This window comes from Gobio gobio, assembly GCF_949357685.1.
Source record: "Gobio gobio genome assembly, chromosome: 10".
Lineage (NCBI taxonomy): Eukaryota > Metazoa > Chordata > Actinopteri > Cypriniformes > Gobionidae > Gobio > Gobio gobio.
Window position 1 is genome coordinate 12,258,061 of NC_137116.1, and position 25,158 is coordinate 12,283,218.

At 35.9% G+C, this 25,158-nt stretch overlaps 2 protein-coding genes across 2 annotated transcripts; both read right to left on the reverse strand.

Moving 5' to 3' along the window:
* Positions 1 to 1,837: 1,837 nt before the first annotated feature.
* Positions 1,838 to 11,118, reverse strand: polb (polymerase (DNA directed), beta). Its single transcript, XM_079827468.1, has 14 exons — positions 10,939 to 11,118; positions 10,426 to 10,483; positions 10,262 to 10,328; positions 10,096 to 10,170; positions 9,965 to 10,023; positions 9,827 to 9,876; positions 9,697 to 9,748; positions 8,177 to 8,231; positions 8,022 to 8,094; positions 7,874 to 7,944; positions 7,707 to 7,793; positions 3,726 to 3,793; positions 3,453 to 3,592; positions 1,838 to 3,156 (listed from the first exon to the last, which is right to left on the reverse strand). The coding sequence occupies exons 1-14, from the start codon at positions 10,997 to 10,999 to the stop codon at positions 3,062 to 3,064; spliced, it is 1,011 nt and encodes a 336-aa protein (XP_079683594.1). The 5' UTR covers positions 11,000 to 11,118; the 3' UTR covers positions 1,838 to 3,061.
* Positions 11,119 to 13,510: 2,392 nt separating this feature from the next.
* enkd1 (enkurin domain containing 1) lies at positions 13,511 to 21,869 on the reverse strand (the record flags this gene model as incomplete). Its single annotated transcript, XM_079827470.1, has 7 exons — positions 13,511 to 13,671; positions 13,835 to 13,971; positions 15,753 to 15,895; positions 18,090 to 18,239; positions 19,138 to 19,310; positions 21,481 to 21,708; positions 21,785 to 21,869. The coding sequence occupies 7 exons, from the start codon at positions 21,867 to 21,869 to the stop codon at positions 13,511 to 13,513; spliced, it is 1,077 nt and encodes a 358-aa protein (XP_079683596.1).
* Positions 21,870 to 25,158: the final 3,289 nt, after the last annotated feature.

Genomic DNA, 25,158 nt, shown 5'->3' on the forward strand with positions numbered 1-25,158 from the left:
AGTGCCAGGAGCCCCCATGCCTTCACTTAATTCCTGTAAGGAAAGACAGTAAACTCACATCAACAAAAACACTCAATCTCCACCATCAAGCTCATGAGAAGAAGAAAAAACAGCACATTTTCTCAACACTAAAACAACTGCATTTCACTAAGACACTCCAGTCTCTCAGCAAAACTCTAGAGAACCAACCATTGAGATGTAGGATGCAATGTCCGTGTTATCATACATATTCACAGCCAGAACAGCGACCTGAAGAGCCTCACTCATATAATGTAATACAATGATGATTGAGAGATGAACAAATAAACCTTCATCAAAGCCTGATGATCATATGTGAGACTAATAGACTATTATGATTTTACAAAAAAAAAAAAAGTTGTGTTCATCTTGAAATATTACTAACAATATCAAAGTTATTCTTACGTTTCCTTGATAATAATCAGGTGAGATTTGACAGCAGAAACACACGTGAAGCACGAGCTGAAGGTTTGTACAGTTACACTAAAAGACTTTTACTTGATAAAAGAGTGTGTATCAATCAGAGACAGAAGGACTGGAGGAGAGTGTGTGTGACAGGTTTATCAGCAAAGCTTTGATCATGATGATATTGATATATAGACCTTAGAAAACCAACACATTACAGTTTAATAAATGTGATACTGTAGGGTAGGAAGGAAACACAACGAGCCGGGGGTGAAAACTTATTGTATTTGAAGATCAAGGTAAATTGTCAAAAAATTGAAGAATTACTCGGGTAATGTAGAAAGAATTAAAAAATCCTTTAATATATCATGGCAGTATTCATTTAAAAACAGGTGACAAATACACCTACGCGTTACAGCGTCAAGCCTTCCTCATGGTGTGTACATTACCTGAGTGCCTGGGAAATTCTTAAGTTTTTTTAGTTGCACTATCCCTTATGTCCAAAGAGCACCGAAATAAGGAATTCACACCCAACATTCTTTGTTCTCAAGGTAAATTGTATTTGTCTTCCGGAAAATATGTAAGTGTCTCCTGTTGCTTCAGAAGGGCAGTTTGAAAACATTTAAGAAAAATGTACGCATCTTCATCCTGTTCAAAGTTGTGCATCATCATACCTGACACCTACATGAACACTTTACAGTTGGTTTTGTGACTGCAAGTCATTCTTTTCAGATGCTTCACATTTTCTGTCCAATCAAATGCTCTCTAGAATCTGAAGCCCCGCCCCTTAAATAAACGCTGAAGCTGCGACTGAAATTGGTCACTTGTTCACACATTTACTATTTTCTACATGGTGAATGGCACATAGTGCACTGATCTGATCATGTGTCTGGTCATTTCCTATCCCCTATTTAGTGCACTGTCTGATCATGTGTCTGGTCATTTCCTATCCCCTATATAGTGCACTGTCTGATCATTTCCTATCCCTTATATAGTGCACTGTCCGAATAGGGCTTTGGATGACCAAAAACATGACATTTTCCAAACCTGCTCACTGTCAAGTTAACTATTCACTATTAACAGTTGCTCACTAGAAGAGGTACCAGAGACAAAACTGATGCTGATAGGCTACATGTTACTGTCCTGTAAGAAGATACACGACACTGTAAAAGCCCTCACATATCAGTAAGTGTCATTACACAATAACATACTTCAACTGAAACTTTACCTCGTCAAAATCAAGGTGAGGAATGTGCATCATAAAAACGTGAATAACACACGTCAAGTATGAGCCAGATCAGTGTCTGCAATAAAGACTGTGATGAGAATCAGTTCACTGTAATCTCAATAAAAAGCCTGCATATCATCTGATAAGAACAATTATTCAGAAAATAAATAATCAGAAACCAGACCTGATGTGTGGGAATTTTAATGCAAAACCCAAATTTTCTCACAATCTTTCATGTCATAATATGGCAGATTATTATCCAAATAAAAATATCCCCATAACATCATAGTGGATCGTAAAGACTTTAAATAACACAACTACAGACAATCATCATTCATATATTTTCAGTTTGTTTTCCTTCTTTAAGTGTGTTGAAATAAAGAGAGGATGACAGTCTAACAGCATTACTGTCATTTCTCAGTCTCAGTTCACTCAAACAAATCTCTGGATTTAAAACAACACATTAAAAGCACCATCAACTACTGTGAAGAAGCTGAAACTTGACCTTTTGACTTAAAGGGTTAGTTCACCCAAAAATGAAAATTCTGTCATTAATTACTTACGCTCATGTCGTTCGACACCCGTCAGACCTCCGTTCATCTTCAGAACACAAATGAAGATATTTTAGTTGAAATCTGATGGCTCTGAAAGGCCTCCATTGGCACAATGCACGGTTCACTCTCAAGACCCTTAAAAGGTACTAAAGACGTCGTTACAAAGTCCATCTCACTACAGTGGCTCTAAAATAACTTTATGAATCGGCGATAATAGTTTTTGTGCGCAAAAAAACGACTTACATAGTGATGACGATTTCAAAACACGGCCTCATGAAGCTTCGAAGCGTTATGAATCAGTGAGTCGAATCAGCGGTTTGAATCGCCAAATTTCAGCAGTTTGACGGTTTGACACGCGATCCGAATCATGATTCGACTCACTGATTCATAACGCTTTGAAGCTTCATGATGCCTTGTTTTGAAATCGTCATCACTATAGAAGTCGTTATTTAGGGTTTTTTTGCGCACAAAAACTATTCTCGCCGATTCATAAAGTTATTTTAGAACCACTGTAGTGAGATGGACTTTGTAACGACGTCTTTAGTACCTTTTAAGGGTCTTGAGAGTGAACTGTGCATTGAGCCAATGGAGGCCTTTCAGAGCCATCAGATTTACACTAAAATATCTTCATTTGTGTTCTGAAGATGAACGGAGGTCTGACGGGTGTCGAACGACATGAGGGTAAGTAATTAATGACAGAATTTTCATTTTTGGGTGAACTAACCCTTTAACACACACACACACACACACACACACACACACACACACACACCTCTCCCTAAATGTCTCTTCTACTATTAAAATACACTACCATCACACACATATTTTGAGGCTGAACTTTGTCTCTATCTTAGTTTCACTCGCTGCGCTCCTTTGGTTCCTTGTATCTCCACTGGATGTAGTCAAAGATGTCCTTCTCACTGTCCACCAGCAGAGGCTCTCCAGCAACACCTGTGTGACACAGAGCGGTCATGTGACGTCAGAGCGGTCATGTGACGTCAGAGCGGTCATGTGACGTCAGAGCGGTCATGTGACGTCAGCCGTAGGACAGAACGAGTACCAGTAGCAAGTCAATTAGGGTGATCTAAGTCTAAGGGTGCGTCTCAATCAGCTCCCTAGTTCAGTAGTCAGGGCACTGATCAAGGAGTCAGCCCATTGACTTATTCCCTGAACTAGGGAGCGGATTGAGACGCACCCCTAGACTGAGACCAAGCACTTTCTTCTAGTCTAGTGTAACTGTGTCTCACCAGTGACGCCCAGTGGACGGATGGTGTACTCGTTGAGAGTGAAGCCCTTCTCCAGCGCGTGCGTCCTCATGTTCTTGTTGAATATGTCACTGCCGGTGAAGTACAGCACACCGCAGTAATACTGATCCTTAGGGATGAGCCTGCAGGACCGGAGAGAGAGACAGACATGAGGAATGTACCGGGAAAACAGGAACATCCTATCCTATTTAAATGATACTAAACACTGGAAGAGAGTCAAACAATCACAGATACGAGCAAATCATGAGTATGAACCTGATGTCAATACGGCGGTGTAAACACTCTTCCTCATCCTCCTCTTCTCTCTGCAGCTGACACACACCCTGAGGAAATAGCACGCTTTATTTATTTATTATTCATGTATTATTTGAGAGCAGTGTTGGGGGTAACGCATTACAAGTAACTTGAGTTACGTAATCAGATTACTTTTTCAAGTAACTAGTAAAGTAACGCATTACTTTTAAAAATTACAAAAAAATAGCGGAGTTACTTTTTCAAATAAGTAATGCAAGTTACTTAGTTCTCCCATTTATTGACTGACAGCTCTCTTGTCCCAATGTTGAGAAAAATCATAAGTGCAGAGGCGTTGTGTGTCAAAAACGAGGGTTATTGTAGTTCTAGACTAAATGTGAGCATGTGTTTACTAATCTCAATTGCACAAATAAGATTCAGTAGTCCTCAAAATGGATAAAATCAGTCAAATGCATAATCAGAATACTATGCAAACCTCCAAACTTGAAATAAAACATTTTTTATGCATTTAATCTCACTTTATTGACCAGTGTACTTGCTGCTGACCTTCGATGATTCAGTTAAACCACAAGCAAAAATGATTTTAGATTTTTAGTTTTTATTGGTGAAGTGTTAAACTGCTTTCTCCAGCGTCCTATTCTTCAGTTATCCAGAATAGCAGCACAGCTAAAAGGTTTGTTTGAGCTGCGCCCTCTACTGTACACGTGTGAATTTGCTTTTCCTTCAGCCTGAGGCTTGTTATTTCAATTTTGGTGTGAAAGGGTCTTTACATTTGGCCAAAAATAGATATTAACTAAAATAAAATTAAAATACAAAAGCAAACAAGTCCAGCCCAGGGGCCTCATTTATAAAACTTTGCGTAGGATTTGCGTCAGAAGTGGCGTACGGATGAAACATAGGATGTGCGTGCGCACAGAAATATTCGGATTTATAAAACAGTGCGCACGCACATCCTACGCAGTTTTCCCTTAATAAATCACAATCAATTCTAGATGTAGCGCAGCTTTTGCGGCTTCATGTCACGTCCATAGTTGCCCATAAATAGTCCGTGAAACGCCCAGAAGTTAATATTCATAATTTGCGAAATCAGGGCAATGATCGTTGGCGAGGTGGAAAAGAGGAGAACATTTTTGTTTGGAGGGCACAGTGTGGGCATTACTAATGCCAAAAAGGCACTTGAGTGGCAAAAGGTTGCAGACGCCGTAAATGCTGTAGCCTCACAACCTCGGACCGTGGCCGAAATAAAAAAGAAATGGTCGGACATCAAAGTCGAGGCAAAAAAGCGTCTAGCGCTCCATCGCCAGAGTGTGTCTGCCACGGGTGGGGAGAGGGGACACCGGAGCGGACCCCTCTTGATGAGAGACTGGCGGCAATTATTGGGGAATCCCTATTAATCCCTATCCCTATTATCTACGTGGAAATGGGAAATAGTTCAGTGCAAATGTAATTTCTTGCAGCTTTCTGAATGGTTGAGACATACGTCATACGTTATTTTATCAAAAATAAAACTAAAGGCATATGCATGAATACCATGATTCCGTAGCTGATGAATACATTTTTACTATGAAAACAACTTTCCCCAGTGGACAATTAATAAATCTATCTATCTATTTATCTATCTATCTATATATCTCCCTAATTATCTATCTGTCTATCTAATTGCATCTATATCTTCTCCGCCAGACGGACACATTGACGATAATATCAGTTTTGTAGGCTACATTATTTCGTTCTGTTTACCATATTATTTATGAGGATTAATTGCATAACATGCCAATATTACTGCAGAACAAATTTCACTTTTCTTTTTGCAAATATGTGTTAATTTGCATTTCTGTTGTAATTTTCGTTTGTTTTACACTGCAGATCGATCAAACGGGTGTTCGTGTAGGCTGTTAATTGTAAGACTTGCTTTGTGAAGTCTTCATGTTATTTATGAGAGGCAGTATAGCCATTTCTTTTACACAACGTTCTACAGTTTCACGTGTTTCTTCATCTGCCGACGGTGTCGCCATTTCTCATTTCACCCGTTTTTGTGCGTACGCCTGGGTCAGAGCTTGCGTGAAGGACCGCACATTTTCCCGTCAAGTTTGCTTTTTATAAATACCAATTATTGCGTAGAGAGCGGCGTACGCCTTCTTTTGTGCGTACTCAACATTTATAAATGAGGCCCCAGGTGAGAAAAAGTAACGCAAAAGTAACGCAAAAGTAACGCAACGCATTACTTTTCTTAAAGGTCCCGTTTTTCGTGTTTTTTTGAAGCTTTAATTGTGTTTACAGTGTGCAATATAACAAGTGTTCATGTTTCATGTGTAAAAAAACACAGTATTTTTCACACAATGTACTTATCTGTATACCGCTGTTTTCACTGTCCTCAAAACGGCCTGAGAATTTCCTCGTTCTATGAAGTCCCTCCTTCAGAAACACGTAACGAGTTCTGATTGTGCCAGCGGTTCCCGTGTTGTGATTCGACAGCAGCTTAGGGCACGTTACCGGAAAGGTCACGCCTCTCACCATAACGGGGAGATGAACGCGCTCAAACTACAGCCCCTGAAGGTCAAACAAAGGTGATTTGACTCCGGAATGAAAATAACAGCGTCTGAACGACATGGCGACAAACGCAACCGAACCGAACCGAACGCAACACTTCCTCTTCTCCACGAGGGAGCAACAAGACCACGCCCCCTTTTTCGCGTATTCTTGTGGGCGGAGTTTAGTCGACAAACTGTTCTACTGACGTCATTAAAGCAGGAAGTACAGGGATGTAGTCCAAACCAGCCGTTCGCTGTAGGCTTTGAAAGGGAACTTCTGTTAAATAAAATATCTCGCTTGGCATTGAACTTTGAGCTTTATAATTTTACAGGTATTATTTATGCTCTAACAGCAACATTACACACTAACTAAAGTTTGAAAAATGGGATCACGAAGAACAGGACCTTTAAAAAGTAACGTAATTGACCTATCGGTAAGCCCCTCCCCTCGAACGCAGATGAGCCAATAGCAGTTGAGTATCAGTTGCGCTAGGACCGGAACTCGGACATCTTTAGGTTTCAGCGCCATAGAGAAACATTGGAAAATCCGATGCTCTCATCGATTTGATAGTGTTTATGCTACAAAAATGCTAAAATGTCGTGCCTGAGGTACTGTAACACTCATTCCAGGTATCCTGAGAGAATTTTCTGTTTGTCAAACTCTCGTTAAGTTACGATTAAAGTCCCTGCTAACATACAAACCGAAATAACTAACTGTTCTCACATCATGTAAGTTAACACTGTAGGTCAAAAACACGAAGGTCTACATTTCAGTGTCTCTCCATATTAAACTGGTTATAGGTAAATTAATTTAATTTTAGATATGCTTAAGGTGTACGTTATCTGTCCTACTAAGGAGAACTTCTATTTTGATGGGTATTATAGTCTCCGGGTAGTAAAGGAAGAGCTTGCATGCAGTTTATCGGAGTTGTTTTGCAGATACAAAGTTTACCAGTTATTAACTGCACCCCCGAAAAGGCATAAGCTCTGTGTGTATGTTTGTTTACTGTTAGTTGTACGAGTGTTTTTGTGTAATTTGCTGTGTATGTTAATGGTAATGCAACGGAGAGAGATAACGTTAGTTTGTAAATGAGACGTTAATGCGCACTCCTTATGCTTTGTTTGTTCAGCTCTTACGATGATTTTTTGGAGTGAAAAAGGACATAATAAACTTGATAAACCAACAGTAAAGTTTGGCCATCATTCGGACGGGATATACGCTACATTCTGTGTCCAAAAACATCTTGGGATAATGTTTTCACACTGACAGCTGTCATTGTAGCAACTCCATTTGTTTGTCCGAGTTAGCAACAGTAACTAAGGGGGGCGGGGCTTACCGATAGGTCAATTAGTTACTTTTTAAAGGAGTAACTCAATATTGTATTGCATTACTTCTCAAAGTAACTTTCCCCAACACTGTTTGAGAGACGGACTGAGACGGACGGAGGCTCACCATAAACTTGGTGTCTCCTTTAGACAGCGTGTCGGTGATGAAGCCGATGGACTCCAGATGATCCACGACAGCGTGAAGGAGCTTCGGCTGCAGGACAGAACCACAGCAGGAGTCAGCAAAAACCCTTCATGCTTTAAATCCTCCAGTCTTTAAAACGGTCCGTTTACCTGTTTCTCAGACTGAGAGGTGTAGTCCGGATGGGTCAGCAGTATATCAATATCACCACTCGACTCCGCTCCTGAACATGGACCAATACGGTTATGGCACATTTAGACGATTACTGGTGTGAAATGTGTGGATGAGAAGGATCCTCACCTCTTCTGTAGCTGCCGCAGATGGTGCCGATGTACACGGGTTCCACCAGATCCAGCTCTTTGAGGATCAGAGTCTGCAAACGTCAGTGACAACATCAGGACAGTGAGACTTTACAAATGTGCTTCAATGATACACATCGGGAAAAAAAGCCCAACCTCCATTTTCTGCATTTCCGCACGAGGGATTCTCTTCTCAAATTCATCAAAGTACCTTTAAGAGATGCGTAAAAATATCATCAATAAAGACCAGAATACATTCATGAGAAATACATGAAAATGCATGAGAAATTCACAAAATAATGATGTGTCCTATAGATCAGAGGCTTAGAGAAAAATATTATTTATAACATTTTCTATTTTTTATTTAAAAGCTCTCAATAAACAACTAAATTGGTTACAATATATTTATAAAGTAAATACATTAAATAAATAATTTAATTGAAACAAAAAACAAAAAATAAATATAAAATGTATTAAAGTAATGATTAAAATAATACACAATACAGTAGAATAGAAACTAATTTTTTGAATAATATACTAAATATAATTATAAGTCAATTATGAGATTAAAAATCATAATGCATAGTTATTAAATAAACAGTCAAAATAACGAGATTAAAATCATAATTATTACATAAAATGATAATTATAAGATAAAAAGTCATAATTATGTTATATTAACTCATGGTTATTAAATAAACAGTCAAAATTACGAGATTAAAATCATATTTATTACATGAAAAATAATTAAAAGATACAAAGTCATAATTATGTTATATTAACTCATGGTTATTAAATAAACAGTCAAAATTACGAGATAAAATCATAATTATTACACAATGATAATTTTGAGATAAGTAAAAAATTATGTTATATTAACGCATAGTTATCAAAAAACAGTCAAAATTACGAGATTAAATCATAATTATTACATAAAATTATAAGATAAAAAGTCATAATTATGTTAAATTAACTCATAACCATGAAATACACAGTCAAAATTATGAGATTTAAAACATACTGCAATTATTATTACATAAAGAGATAGAAAGTCAAAAATATAATATATTAACTCATAATTATGAAATAAACAGTCATAATTATGAGATAGAAGGTCAAAAATATAATATATTAACTCATAACTATGAAATAAACTGTCAAAATGATGAGATTAAATATAATAATTATTACATAGTGATAATTAGAAGATAAAATGTCAGAATTATCATATACTAACTCATAATTATGAAATAAAGTCTAAAATTATTAATAATTATTATGAAACTTCCTCCACCCCAGTAAAACCAATGCAATTTATTTTTCTTCAATAATATTTTTTCTTTTTAATTTTGTATTTTCGGATTATTTGATTGTATTTTTTTTAATATTCATACAATAATTATGGTCTATTTTTGCCATTGAAAATTATACCAATTTTTTTTTTTAAATGTTATTGCAGTATTTCAGGTTAAAATAGAGACTAGGCCTTCAAAATAAATTTTTTTGAAGGCAGATTAGCGCCCTCTTCAGGACGTAATTAATAATTAATAATAATAATTAATAATTATTACATACAGTGATAACGATGAGATAGAAAGTCACAAATATAATACATTAACTCATAATTATGAGATGTTATGATGGGGGTCCCTCGGATGAGGATGATCGAGACTTACTTTAATCCGATCTGCTGATGGTGGTTAAGTTTGTGTTCGATCTTCTTCAGATCTAAAACATCAGATGAGAATTAAAACACACAGGTGACATTATATGAGCACAGTTCTGGAAATGACGACGCATACAAACCTTCCAAGTTCCTGACACCCTCATCATAAAACTTCCTGGCCGCAGCAGGACTAAATACAGAGAGAAAGAGTGTGAAGTGAGGTACACACAACACTGATGTTATTGTGACTCTGAAATCTGAAATCAAGAGCGTCGTACCCGATCCCAGTCACTCTGGTCAAGAAGGTGATGGAGGAGCTTGTGTCGTCATTACGAATCTACAGGACAAACATGTCACAATCTATACTGATCCATATTATATATATATATCAAATCCAAAATGAAAGTACCTTTTCCAGCTTGCGCAGTTTTCCTGTCGATAAAAACTCATCAATTTTCTCTGCTATCTTTGCACCAACTCCATCCTGAGAGGAAAAAAAGCAATTTTTCATCAAATCAAATGTCAACCAACAAGTACTTTTCAGGACACTGACGCTATAAAAACACAATCTGTACCAGTTTCTTTGCTTCTGTCCCACTTTTGATCTTTTGTGGGTATTTGGCGATCACAGACGCTGCTTTTCTGAACACAAAACACCAGACAGGGGAGAAATATGGGTTACATATGTCATATGTCTAGTTATGATATCATATCTTACATTATTAGACAAAAATCTCACCTGTAAGCATTGTATTTATGGATGGCTCTGTTGACATTTCTCTCATAATTGGCTAACTCTGAAGCAAAAAATGAGTTTACCTCAGTGTATTAGCTGCAAAATCTTATTATAAAATGATATTTCACATTAATAAACAATAATGTGGAATAAACAAGTCAAATAAACAAACAAAACATTCAGGGGAATCAGATGATTGCTGGGTGATTAAAACATATTAAATACTAACAATAATAATAATATTTAGTATTACATATATTGTTTTGTAAAAATTAATATGCACACTTTGTCCTTTTGTAGTGGAGCATTAATCTTGCAACTCTACCCTTTATAGCATGTATTACATGTTTTATTTCCACTCAGGTGTAAAGCCATGACTTATATCCCACTAATGTGAGGTTTCTTGTTTTAAACGGACTTTATACCAACAAAACCGATCTATTTCCATTCATTCGGCATTTAAAGGTCCAGTTAGCTTAGCCACATGCTAACCTGAGCTGTCACAACAAAACTCACCTATGAGGAAATCTGTGATCCCTTCGTTCAGGGTTTCTTGTGGCGCTTTCCGTTTGCTCATAGTTGAGAGTGGTTTATGATATGTATGAATAAATGTGTTTATTTTGACTTTGTACCATCCAAGACAACAGCTGAGTTCAACACTACAGGACAAAGCCTTAGCATTAGCATTAGCGCTGGAGCCACGCAAGATGGAGGGCGGGGCTTGGAGACGCCCCTCCCGTTACGCACACGTCGCCCAATCAGAGGGCTTCATTTTATATTTATAAAACGGACACGCCCACACTGGCATCAAACGCTCAATTTACACACATTTTCTGAATTTATCATTGAGAAATATAGCATAATCACACCTTTCAATGAACAAAAGATGGTTTTAAATGACCAAAAATATATGTGAATTGACTGCAACACCAGTTGAATAAATGACAATATGCATATACATTGTTTTTGTATTGTAATAATGACATTCAGAAGTTTGATGCAAACATATTTTGGGCCACTTTATGGAACATGTGCATGTTAAATCAAACACGGTGTATTATTTATCTGATGTACAAAGACTGTGGCTATGAACTGAGTTTCTGAGTTCATGTGTAATGTGATATTATTACAGTCAAAACTCAAATTCATTTCAATGACACATCAAAACTATTGAAAAGAAAGCAGAGTTAATAGCGTACTAAAAGACTTCATTTGAAGGTCAGCACCTTGCCATAGTAGACATTCATCGACTGTTACTGTACATGGCAGCGGAAATACTTTGATTACAGTATAAATGTAAAATTTCCTCATTTACAAACAATTCTGAACGGTCAAACAAATCCACAGAATATTATGGAAAACAATTTTCACCACATAAGAAAAAATATCAATTAATCATGCGTTGGTAAATGACAATTATGACATAAAAGGTCAATTATTACATAAAAGGTCAAAATTATGACATACTAAATTGTAATTTTGAGATAAATGGTAAAAATTATGAGATTATAAAAAGTAAGTATTTCAATATATTACCTCATAATTATAAAAATAGCCATAATTATGAGATAAAGTCACAATTATGATATATTAACTAATAATTATGAAATAGTCAGAATTATGATATTTAAAAAAAAATCATAGTTATGACAAAGCCATAATTATGAGATAAAAAGTCACAATTATGATATATTAACTCATAGTTATGAAATAAACAGTACAAATTATGAGATATATAAAAAAACATAATTATTCCATGATGTCCTAATTATGAGAAAAAAATGCAACATTATGATATATTAACTAATAATTATTAAATAGAAAAAATCATAATTATTCCATAAAGCCAGAATTATGAGATAAAAAGTGGAAATTATTATATATTAACTCATAATCATGAAATAAACAGTCAAAATTATAAGATATAAAAAAACATAATTATTCCATGGTCATAATTATAAGAGAAATAGTCAAAATGATAGTTTAACTCATATGTATGAAATAAACTGCCAAAATTATGAGATAAAAAGGCAAGATTATGATATATTAACTGATAATTATGAAATACACAGTCAAAATTATCAGATTAAAAAAATCATAATATTACAGTCATAATTATGATAAAAAGTAAAACATTATAATACATTAACTCATTATGAAATAGAATTATGAAATGTAAAAAATAATTATTATTCCATAAAGCCAGAATTATGAGATAAATAGTAGAAATGACGATATATTAACTCATAATCATGAAATAAACAGTTAAAATTATGAGATTTAAAAAATCATAATTATTTTATGAGATAAAAGTTCTAAATCAGGATATATTAACTTTTTGACTATTTCATAATTATGAGTTAAACAATAATTTGTATTATTTATCTTAAAATTATGACTATAATAAATATAATTTTTAATCTCATAATTTTGACTGTTTCATAATTATGAGATTAAAAATCATATTTATTATATAGTCATAATTTTAAGATAAATAATACAAATTATTGTTTAACTCATAATTAAGAAATAGTCAAAATTATGAGATTAAAAACCATATTTATTATATAGTCATAATTATGAGATAAATAGTCAAAATTATAGTTTAACTCATAATTATGAAATAAACTGCCAAAATTATGAGATAAAAAGGCAAGATTATGATATATTAACTGATAATTACGAAATACACTGTCAAATTTATCAGATTAAAAAATCATAATATTACAGTCATAATTAAGATAAAAAGAAAAAAATATGATATATTACCTAATAATTATGAAGTTAAAAAAAGTAAAAAATATGAGATAATTTGTAAGTCATAACTCATAATTGTGACTATTCTCGTAATTTCAACTTTTTATGACATAATGTCAACCTTTTATCTCATAATTATGACTTGTTAATCTCATAAGTATCATTTACCAGCGCATGAATACAGAAATGACAGCACAAAAGAAATCAAAGACTTCTGCCACTAATATGTGTAATATTTAGTAATCTCAGCTGTACAGTGTCATGCGTTCAGACTCAGGAAACAGAAGACCTGCTGCAGGAATATATGAATATGAATATGTGAGTGTTGTGTCTAAGAGTCGACTTTCACATAGACTTTATCACGGGAGAAGATCTTGATGGCCTCCTCGACTTCTGAGAGCCGCTGATCGAGTCCGGCGCGGCGAGAGCGGAGGCTCAGAGTGTCTGTGTTCACCGGGAGAGCCAGCAGCTCACTGACCAGAGACCTGTGAGCTACACACACACACACACACACACACACACACACACACACACACACACACACACACACACACACACACACACACACACACACACACACACACACACACACACACACAGGTCAGAAATAATGACAAGCCAAAGGTGGAATCCGACACTGCGGATGAAGACGTACTTTCTCTGAGCGACTGCAGGGTCTCCTGCCTCTTTCTCTCAGACATCTGAGTGTGTCCGGCGGGAATGGAGGGATCGGGAGTGTTTCTCCTCCTCTCCTCCTCCTCTTTTTTCCACTGCACCTTCCTCTGCTCCAGACTAGCAAACAAAATGAGAGAAAGTCAATGTTTAACCCTCTGGTGCTCTTCGTTTAGGGGTTGCATTGGTTGTCTTCCCAGTCATAAGTGACCGGACACCTAAAAATGAATCTTCCTCCACCCCAGTTAAACCCCAGTTAAAACCAATGCAATTTATTTTTATTCAATAATATTTTTTCTTTTTAATTTTGTATTTTGAGATGATTTGATTGTATTTTTTAATATTTATGCAATAATTATGGTCTATTTTTGCCATTGAAAATTATACAATTTTTTTTTTAATTATTGCAGTATTTCAGGTTAAAATAGAGACTAGGCCTTCAAAATAAATTTTTTTGAAGGCAGATTAGCGCCCTCTTCAGGAATTATTTAAGAAATCATGCACCCATGTGTGTAACCACTAGAGGTCTCCATGGAGAGGCTTGAGAATTCCCTAGTTCTGTTTTAAACACATTTAATGATTTTTTTAAAAATGGATTTGAATATATATTCAAAAAATCTCAAAGTTTTAGATTTTTTTTTTGTTAGAAATATAGATTTTTTTTCTGTGAATTTGTGTTTTTGCAGATTTCCCATTCATTTCCTATGGTGTCATTTTTGACCGAAGAGCACAAGTGGGAGTATTTTTTTTACGACCAATTAGCATGCTCGAATCATGCCCTCAATTTTTTCGTGTGTTTACATCCCTAATGCTAGAAAAGTCACCAAGTTTCATATCATTCTGGTGAAGCTGTTTGAATTCAAAATTAAAAAAATGTGGTTCATAGGTTCAGTTTTTCATAGGTGTGTGTGTGTGCGTGTGTGTGTGAGTGGATGTGTCAATATCACACTCTTGATGTTTTAGAGTGTCACACCTTCACTGCTGTGTACTTTTTTTCAGCATCGTGGCCGATTAGTAGATTGTACACACAAATATTCTGAGAATTTTTGTGTTTTTGCCGAAAATTTATGACCGAAGACAATGAACACTACTTTTTTTTTTTTACAACCAATTAGCAAGCTCGGATCATGACCCCCATTTTTTTTTGTGTTTACATACCTAATGCTAGAAAAGTCACCAAGTTTCATATCATTCCAATGAAGCTGTGATTTTTTAAATTTCAAAACAGAAACTTTTCTGGTCAGAAATGACCGAAGAGCACCAGAGGGTTAACCCAAATCAATGCATTAAGTACAGTAAGTACGGTATGTACAGTGCACAGCAAGCCAAAAAAATGGGTGTAAACAGTACAAATTCTACATTGCATTGAGAAACTGTATTTATGCTAATTTTAATAAACAAAGATTCTCAATACTGTATTACAGTAATAGGAGCCACCCCTGAGAATAATGAGATTATATACTAATGTTCAAAAGTTTGGGGTTGATCAAGGATAAATTAAATTGATCAAAAGTGACAGTAAGACATTTATAATCTTATAAAAGATTCTATTTCAAATAAACTTTTTTTTTTAACTTTATATTCATCAAAGAATCCTGAAAAAATGCATCACAAACAAATATGCACTGTTTTCAACACTTATGATAATAATCATAAATGTTTCTTGAGCAGCAAATCCTCATATGAGAATGATTTCTGAAGGGTCATGTGACACTGAAGACTGGAGTAATGATGATAAATTCAGCTTTGATCACGGGATATAAATTACACTTTACTATATATTCACATAGAAAACAGATGTTTTACACCCTCCATGTTTTACTGTATTTTTGATCAAATAATTACAGCCTTGGTGAGACATAAAAACACAAACACAATGCTAGTGTAAATCAGAGACTCACTATTCTGGCACTTTGCCCTTGACGGCGCTGGGTGGGGTTTTGTCTCGGAGGTTCTGTAAGGACTGAGATCTCCGCATGTTCGTCTTTCTCGCGGCACGAGCGTTGTGACTCACAAAGTCCACCGTGTGTCCTCTCACGTGCATCTACACACACACAAACAGAGAGAGGTGAAGTGAAGTGAAGCCAACACATACTTGGAATTTGTCCTCTGCATTTAACTCATATAAGTTAGTGCACACACTTTAGGAGCAGTGAGTAGTGGACACACACACACACACACACACACACACACACACACACACACACACACACACACACAAACACTGCAAACCGTTAACACACACAAGTATTGAGACTCGAATCTGCGACTTTAAAGGGGTAGTTCACCCAAAAGTGAAAATTACCCCATGATTTACTCACCCTCAAGTCATCCTAGGTGTGTATGACATTCTTCTGTCAGACAAACACAATCAGAGTTATATTAAAAGTGTCCTGGCTCTTCCAAGCTTTATAATGGCAGTGAATGACTGTTTCTGTTTTAAGTCCATAAAAGTGCATCTATCCATCATAAAAGTGCATCTGTCCATCATAAAAGTGTATCTATCCATCATAAAAGTGCATCCATCCATCATAAAAGTGCATCTATCCATCATAAAAGTGTATCTATCCATCATAAAAGTGCATCTATCCATCATAAAAGTGCATCTATCTATCATAAAGGTGCATCTATCCATCATAAAAGTGCATCTATCTATCGTAAAAGTGCATCTATCCATCATAAAAGTGCATCTATCATCATAAAAGTGCATCCATCAAGTGCATCTATCCATCATAAAAGTGCATCTATCTATCATAAAAGTGCATCTATCTATCATAAAAGTGCATCTATCTATCTATCATAAAAGTGCATCCATCCATCATAAAAGTGCATCTATCCATCATAAAAGTGCATCTATCCATCATAAAAGTGCATCCATCCATCATAAAAGTGCATCTATCCATCATAAAAGTGCATCTATCTATCATAAAAGTGCATCTATCTATCATAAAAGTGCATCTATCTATCTATCATAAAAGTGCATCCATCCATCATAAAAGTGCATCTATCCATCATAAAAGTGCATCTATCCATCATAAAAGTGCATCCATCCATCATAAAAGTGCATCTATCCATCATAAAAGTGCATCTATCCATCATAAAAGTGCATCTGTCCATCATAAAAGTGCATCTATCCATCATAAAAGTGCATCTATCCATCATAAAAGTGCATCTGTCCATCATAAAAGTGCATCCATCCATCATAAAAGTGCATCCATCCATCATAAAAGTGCATCTGTCCATCATAAAAGTGCATCCATCCATCATAAAAGTGCATCTATCCATCATAAAAGTGTATCTATCCATCATAAAAGTGCATCTATCCATCATAAAAGTGCATCTATCCATCATAAAAGTGTATCTATCCATCATAAAAGTGCATCTATCCATCATAAAAGTGCATCTGTCCATCATAAAAGTGCATCCATCCATCATAAAAGTGCATCCATCCATCATAAAAGTGCATCTGTCCATCATAAAAGTGCATCCATCCATCATAAAAGTGCATCTGTCCATCATAAAAGTGCATCTGTCCATCATAAAAGTGCATCTATCCATCATAAAAGTAGGGGTGGGGGTAAATTAAGGCCTTCTGAAGTGAAGAGATGCGTTTGTGTAAGAAAAGTATCCATATTTAAGTTATCACGCTTATAAAGTAAAATATCTAGCTTCCGGCGGACCGCCTTCCGTATTCATCTTACACAGAAAGTGTAACGCCTCTCGCAGTTCAAACGCTTGTCCGACGTCATGTCGCGTCATATGTTACACTTTCTTTGTAAGTTGAATACGGAAGGCGGAACGCTGAAAGCTAGATATTTTACTTTATAACGTGTTAAATATGGATATTTTTCTTACACAAACTCATCGATTCAATTCAGAAGGTCTTTATTAACCCCCTGAGCCATGAGGAGCACTTTTATAATGGATGGATGCACTTTTTGGGGCTTCAATTTTTGGGCTGCCATTATAAAGCTTGGATTATCCTGGACTTTTTTAATATAACTCTGATTGTGTTCGTCTGAAAGAAGAATGTCATACACACCTAGGATGACTTGAGGGTGAGTAAATCATGGGGGGATTTTCATATTTTTGGGTGAACTATCTCTTAAAGTCCGACTCTATGACCATTAGGCCACGACTGCCCCAAAGGAACTCTACATATTACAAACTCTCACGCTATACAGTCGAGGACGAATACAGTGCTTTATGTTTGAGTTGAATCTGATCTGAGTATGTACTTCAGAGTCGGCGTCTCCTGCATCAGCGTCGGTGGCTGATATTGACGGCCCGCTCTCTGAGCGGCGGAGCGGCGGTCGGCCTCCAGCGCCACACTGCGAATGAGCCTTCAGGAACTTCTGACACTCGGCTTTCTTCGAGGGGCTCGTCTCCTACACACACAGAGTCAGAGACGCAGCTTTACTGACACTGTTGACTGACAGGCCCTTCACTCTTATCCAGGACACATCAGGACGGTTTATATCTCTAACACAATGTGCTCAAAAATAGTTTTGACCACCTCCAAATGTGGCTGAAAATCTCAAAGCGTTTTGGACCCTGATTGGGTGTGTATTTTGCATCGTTACATCAAACAGATCAGACAAAATATATGTTAACCAGTCCTTCCAGAAAAATGCGTCTTTTTTTGTGATTGTTGCGGGCAAAAATCCTTGATTATGCGGCACGTTTTCTTAAAAAATGCGATGGAAAATGTGGGATATTTATCCAATTTTAAAATTATCCAAGTTTGTCCGTTTAGGGCTACCGTAGAAACATGGCGGCGCAAAATGCCAACTTCACTGTAAGGGACCCGCGGTGCATGGAGATAAAAACGGCTCATGTTAAGGTAATTTATAAAGTCTTTATACACCACTGAAAACATAGTTGTGTATATTATTTTGCATTTCTGTCAATAGATGCTCATAAATATTACGCACTGCACCTTTAAGTAATTTTATTGTCATTTGTATTCGTTTTTAATTTCATTTTTTTGTTTTAGTAATTTTCAGTGCTTCAGCTTAAACTTATTTTATTAGTTGTCAAGGCAAAATTTCTAATTTATAAAGTTTTTAAGCACAAGTTTTCCCATCAAATAAGTTTTATATTATTTCAGCTTCATTTCAATAAACAAAAACGAGTTTTAATTACCAATACTGTACAGTAGATATGTATACATATATGACAAAAAAATTGTTTAGACTCTGTGGATGTTTTGTTTCTCTGCATTAACTGTCTAATATCAAACTACCAATGAAGCTCAATGGAGAGTGACTCACTGCTATCGCTCACCTGTAACTGGGCCATTACCCTGGACGGGACGTCCTGGTACTTCGGCGAGATCCAGAGCGCTTTAACCGGCACAGGTTTGGCATGTTCCCTCTGCGCCTCCAGCTCTCGAAACCGCTTTTGGACTTCACGCAGCTTGCGCACATTTTCTTTACCGAAGTCTCGTATGACAGGCTCTGTCAAAGAAGAACATGGAAGAGATGGAAATAACCAAGAGGAGAAGAAGACAGAAGTCTGGGGTCTTTTAAAAAAAAAAAAAAGAAATTAATAATTTTAATCTTCAAGGACACATTAAAGGATTAGTTCACTTAAATAAACTTTTGCTGATAATTTACTCACCCCCATGTCATCCAAGATGTCCATGTCTTTCTTTCAGCAGTCGAAAAGAAATTAAGGTTTTGGATGAAAACAGTCCAGGGGTTTCCTCCATATAATGGACTTCAATGGGCTCCAAACGGTTCAAGGTCCAAATGACAGTTTCAGTGCAGCTTCAAAGGGCTTTAAACGACACCAGATGATGAATAAGGGTCTTATCTAGTGAAACCATCAGTTTCTGCGAGAAACCGAGCAGTATTTATGCTATTATTTTACCTCTTATCAGACGAACATGATCATCTCTGAGCTCCGCCATAACTTCCGCTAAGTGAGGTCAAAATACGAGCGTAGTCATAGATGTATACGTAGATGCCTCATTAGCAACTGCACGGATCAGTAGAATGAGGCATCTACTATCGATATTTCTATGACCACGATCAAATTTGACCTTACTTGCCGGAAGTTATGATGGAGCTCAGAGACGATCGCGTTCATCTGTTAAGAGGTAAAATAATAGCATAAATACTGCTCGGTTTCTCGCAGAAACTGATGGTTTGGCTAGATAAGACCCTTATTCATCGTCTGGTGTCGTTTAAAGCCCTTTGAAGCTGCACTGAAACTGTCATTTGGACCTTGAACCGTTTGGAGCCCATTGAAGTCCATTATATGGAGGAAACCCCTGGACTGTTTTCATCCAAAACCTTAATTTCTTTTCGACTGCAGAAAGAAAGACATGGACATCTTGGATGACATGGGGGTGAGTAAATTATCAGCAAAAGTTTATTTAAAAGTGAACTAATCCTTTAAATTGATCAAAAGTGACAGTATAATGTTACATAAGAATCTATTTCAAATAAACTCTGCTCTTCTGAACTTTCTATTCATCAAAGAATCCGGGAAAATAAAATCTATCACAGTTTCCACAAAAATATGAACTGTTTTCAACACTGATGATAATCATAAATGTTTCTTGAGCAGCAAATCGTCATATCAGAGTGATTTCTGAAGGATAATGTGACACTGAAGACTGGAGTAATGAATGAATGACACTTATTAGAGAACAGCTGTTTTAAAGTGTAATATTTTTCACAGTTTTACTGTATTTTTGATCAAATAAATGCAGAATTGGTGAGCAGAAGAGACTCTTCCTGATGCCAAACGTTCCAATTTAAAGGGTTAGTTCACCCAAAAATGAAAATTCTGTCATTAATTACTCACCCTCATGTCGTTGGACACCCGTCAGACCTCCGTTCATCTTCAGAACACAAATGAAGATATTTTAGTTGAAATCTGATGGCTCTGAAAGGCCTCCATTGGCTCAATGCACGGTTCACTCTCAAGACCCTTAAAAGGCACTAAAGACGTCGTTACAAAGTCCATCTCACTACAGTGGCTCTACAATAACTTTATGAATCGGCGAGAATAGTTTTTGTGCGCAAAAAAACCCTAAATAACGACTTACATAGTGATGACGATTTCAAAACACGGCCTCATGAAGCTTCGAAGCGTTATGAATCAGTGAGTCGAATGAATCATGATTCGGATCGCGTGTCAAACTGCTGAAATTTGGCGATTCAAACCGCTGAATCGACTCGCTTATTCATAACGCTTCGAAGCTTCATGAGGCCTTGTTTTGAAATCGTCATCACTATGTAAGTCGTTATTTAGGGTTTTTTTGCGCACAAAAACTATTCTCGCCGATTCATAAAGTTATTGTAGAACCACTGTAGTGAGATGGACTTTGTAACGACGTCTTTAGTAACTTTTAAGGGTCTTGAGAGTGAACCGTGCATTGTGCCAATGGAGGCCTTTCAGAGCCATCAGATTTACACTAAAATATCTTCATTTGTGTTCTGAAGATGAACGGAGGTCTGACGGGTGTCGAACGACATGAGGGTAAGTCATTAATGACAGAATTTTCATTTTTGGGTGAACTAACCCTTTAAGTGTATAATAAATCATCAGCTCTCTAGAAACTCCAACATTCAAACATGAACTCATTTTAGTCAGAAACATGTATTGTGATCTCACTAGGTTTGGCTGGACTGGGGTTCAGCGCCACTCCCTCCAGTCTCAGCAGGTTTCCCACAACCCCCCTCTGCCCTCTCTCCAGGATGTGAACAGCGTTGGCACCGATGCGGGGTCGAGGGGAGAAGCGGGCGCTGTAGCACCCGGGGTAGAGCACAGGGTCCGGTGCCAACGGGCCCTTTAGAAGAGGAGACGAGCCACTCTGATCATTGCCCTCCAGCCGACCACGAGCTTCAAGACAACAGAGAGATCAGAGGAACCATCACACACACGCAGAACAGAGTGAACGGCACAGGTTCAGGCTTACCCGTGGATGGGCGTTTGTAATATCCGGGAAACAGCGTGGGGTCTGGAGGAATGGGACCAGAGATCGCCGAGGGCCCTTCACACATTCTGCTGCTACTGGGGATTATAACAAGACTTTCATCTAGTATATGCCAACAAATAAAACTTGACAACAAACTTGTTTCCCTTTACAATAAAGACGTTTATTCGGTAACATTTTATTTTTAAGGTGGGATAGTTACACAACATTTTATTTTATAATTATGACTTAGCATGTCATATTTTCAACATTTTATCTCTTAATTATGACTTAGCATGTCATATTTTCGACATTTTATCTCTTAATTATGACTTAGCATGTCATATTTTTGACATTTTATCTAATTATGAGGACTTAGCATGTCATATTTTCGACATTTTATCTTATAATTATGACTTAGCATGTCATATTTTCGACATTTTATCTAATAATGAGGACTTTTAAAATCATATTTTCAACATTTTATCTTATAATTATGACTTAGCATGTCATATTTTTTTACATTTTATCTAATAATGAGGACTTTTAAAATCATATTTTCAACATTTTATCTTATAATTATGACTTAGCATGTCATATTTTTTTACATTTTATCTAATAATGAGGACTTTTAAAATCATATTTTCAACATTTTATCTTTTAATAATGACTTAGCATGTCATATTTTTATGGAAGCCCATTTCCGCCACTTAAAAAAAAAATTGAGCATAAAAAGTCAAAATTATGACATACTTAAATCATAATTATGACATAAAAAGTCGAAATTATGATTTACCAAGTCGAAATTATGACTTTAAAAGTCATAATAATGACATAAAAAGTCGAAATTATGAGATTAAAAACTCGAAATTATGACTTTAAAAGTCGAAATTATGACTTTCTGCTCATTGATGACTGCTCATTGACACATGATGAGTTCATGAGAGCATGAATGAGTGTTTAACTGTAGTTTGAGCTGCTAAAGATGGAATGATTGTCTTATTAACGGCATTAATATCTCTGAGCAAACGCTCTTCAGAGGATTTGAAGCGCAAGCTTTAGCGCAGAAACAACAGAACGGATGTGAACATATTCTGATGTGTTATTATGGAAATATGATCCAGAACACACACCTTCAGAATCTGCTGTAATGCAGGAGTGTGTCCAGTAATGACCCGTCCAGTGGGATCTGATCTGATCTGTACAGTCACCTGAGGGTGGCGCTGTTCTGAGATCTTATTTCATTAATAACCCAGCAGAATATGCTGTAATTTCCCTACAGAATTAATTTTATTGATGTTTGGTTTTGATAATATTAGGCCTATATATTATATGAAATAATAAATGAATTAGGCTATATATGGTTTATCTGTTACAACTTCAGTTCAAACCACAATGTCATGGTTATAGTGACACACACACACACACATACACACACAAACACACACACACACACACACACACACACACACACACACACACACACACACACACACACACACACACACACACACACACACACACACACACACACACACACACACACACACACACACACACACACACACACACGTTGGTTGGATGGTGTTGTAACAGTGAGTTCTGCTGCTGAACAGTTGCAACAGAAATATGAGGTTGAGATCGAGCAGTTTTCATTAAACACTAATACTCCTGTAAAAAATGATCTTATATGTTTCAATAAATGGCGCATGTGACAAATTCCCCCAGAGTAGCTCTTTAGTACTGAACCAGAATCAGAATCAAAAGCTTCATTGCCATGTTTGCACACACAAGAAATGTGTTTTGGTGACAGAAGTTTCCAGTGCAGAGACCACAGTACACAGACAGTACAATAAACAATAAAAACTATAAAGAATAAAGACAATAAAGATAAATGAATTAGATGCATATATGCATAATAAACAAAAAATAGACTAATGTGTATGTACAGGTGTGCTATAACAGAACACAAAAGAATTAACAGGGACTGGAGGAAGAGGTTCTTGTCAAATAAATATAGGCTAAGTGTTATTGCACATATTTATAATTGGAGGCATTGTTCATGTCTTACTCTATATCTGTTTAAAAGCAGAGAAAGATGACATTATATGTTTATATATAATTATATTACTTTATTAGAATTTGTAACAGATTAAATATATATACATCAATTAAATTATTTGAAATATTATCAAAACCGAGCACGTGGAGGTCAATAAAATTAATTCTGTAGGGAAATTACAGCATATTCTGCTGGGTTATTAATGAAATATGATCTCAGAACAGCGCCACCCTCAGGTGACTGTACAGATCAGATCAGATCCCACTGGACGGGTCATTACTGGACACACTCCTGCATTACAGCAGATTCTGAGGGTGTGTGTTCTGGATCATATTTCCATAATAACACATCAGAATATGTTCACATCCGTTCTGTTGTTTCTGCGCTAAAGCTTGCGCTTCAAATCCTCTGAAGAGCGTTTGCTCAGAGATATTAATGCCGTTAATAAGACAATCATTCCATCTTTAGCAGCTCAAACTACAGTTAAACACTCATTCATGCTCTCATGAACTCATCATGTGTCAATGAGCAGTCATCAATGAGCAGAAAGTCATAATTTCGACTTTTAAAGTCATAATTTCGAGTTTTTAATCTCATAATTATGACTTTTAAAGTCATAATTTCGACTTGGTATGTCATAATTTCGATTTAGTAAATCATAATTTCGACTTTTTATCTCATAATTATGACTTTTAAAGTCATAATTCCGATTTAGTAAATCATAATTTCGATTTTTAAAGTCATAATTACGATTTATTAAATCATAATTTCAACTTTTTATGTCATAATTATGACTTAAGTATGTCCAAAATTTTGACTTTTTATGCTTTATTTTTTTTTTTAAGTGGCGGAAATGGGCTTCCATAGAAATGGGCTTCCATAAATTTCAGCTTTTTATCTCATAATTAGGAATTTTAAGTTTAAGTTACAATGACTTAGCATGTGACATTGACATTAAATTACATTTTATCTAATAATGAGGACTTTTAAAATCATATTTTCAACATTTTATCTCTTAATTATGACTTAGCATGTCATATTTTTGACATTTTATCTAATAATGAAGACTTTTAAAATCATATTTTCAACATTTTATCTTATAATTATGACTTAGCATGTCATATTTTCAACATTTATCTTATAATGACTTAGCATGTCATATTTTTTACATTTTATCTAATAATGAGGACTTTTAAAATCATATTTTCAACATTTTATCTCATAATTATGACTTAGCATGTCATATTTTTGACATTTTATCTAATAATGAAGACTTTTAAAATCATATTTTCAACATTTTATCTTATAATTATGA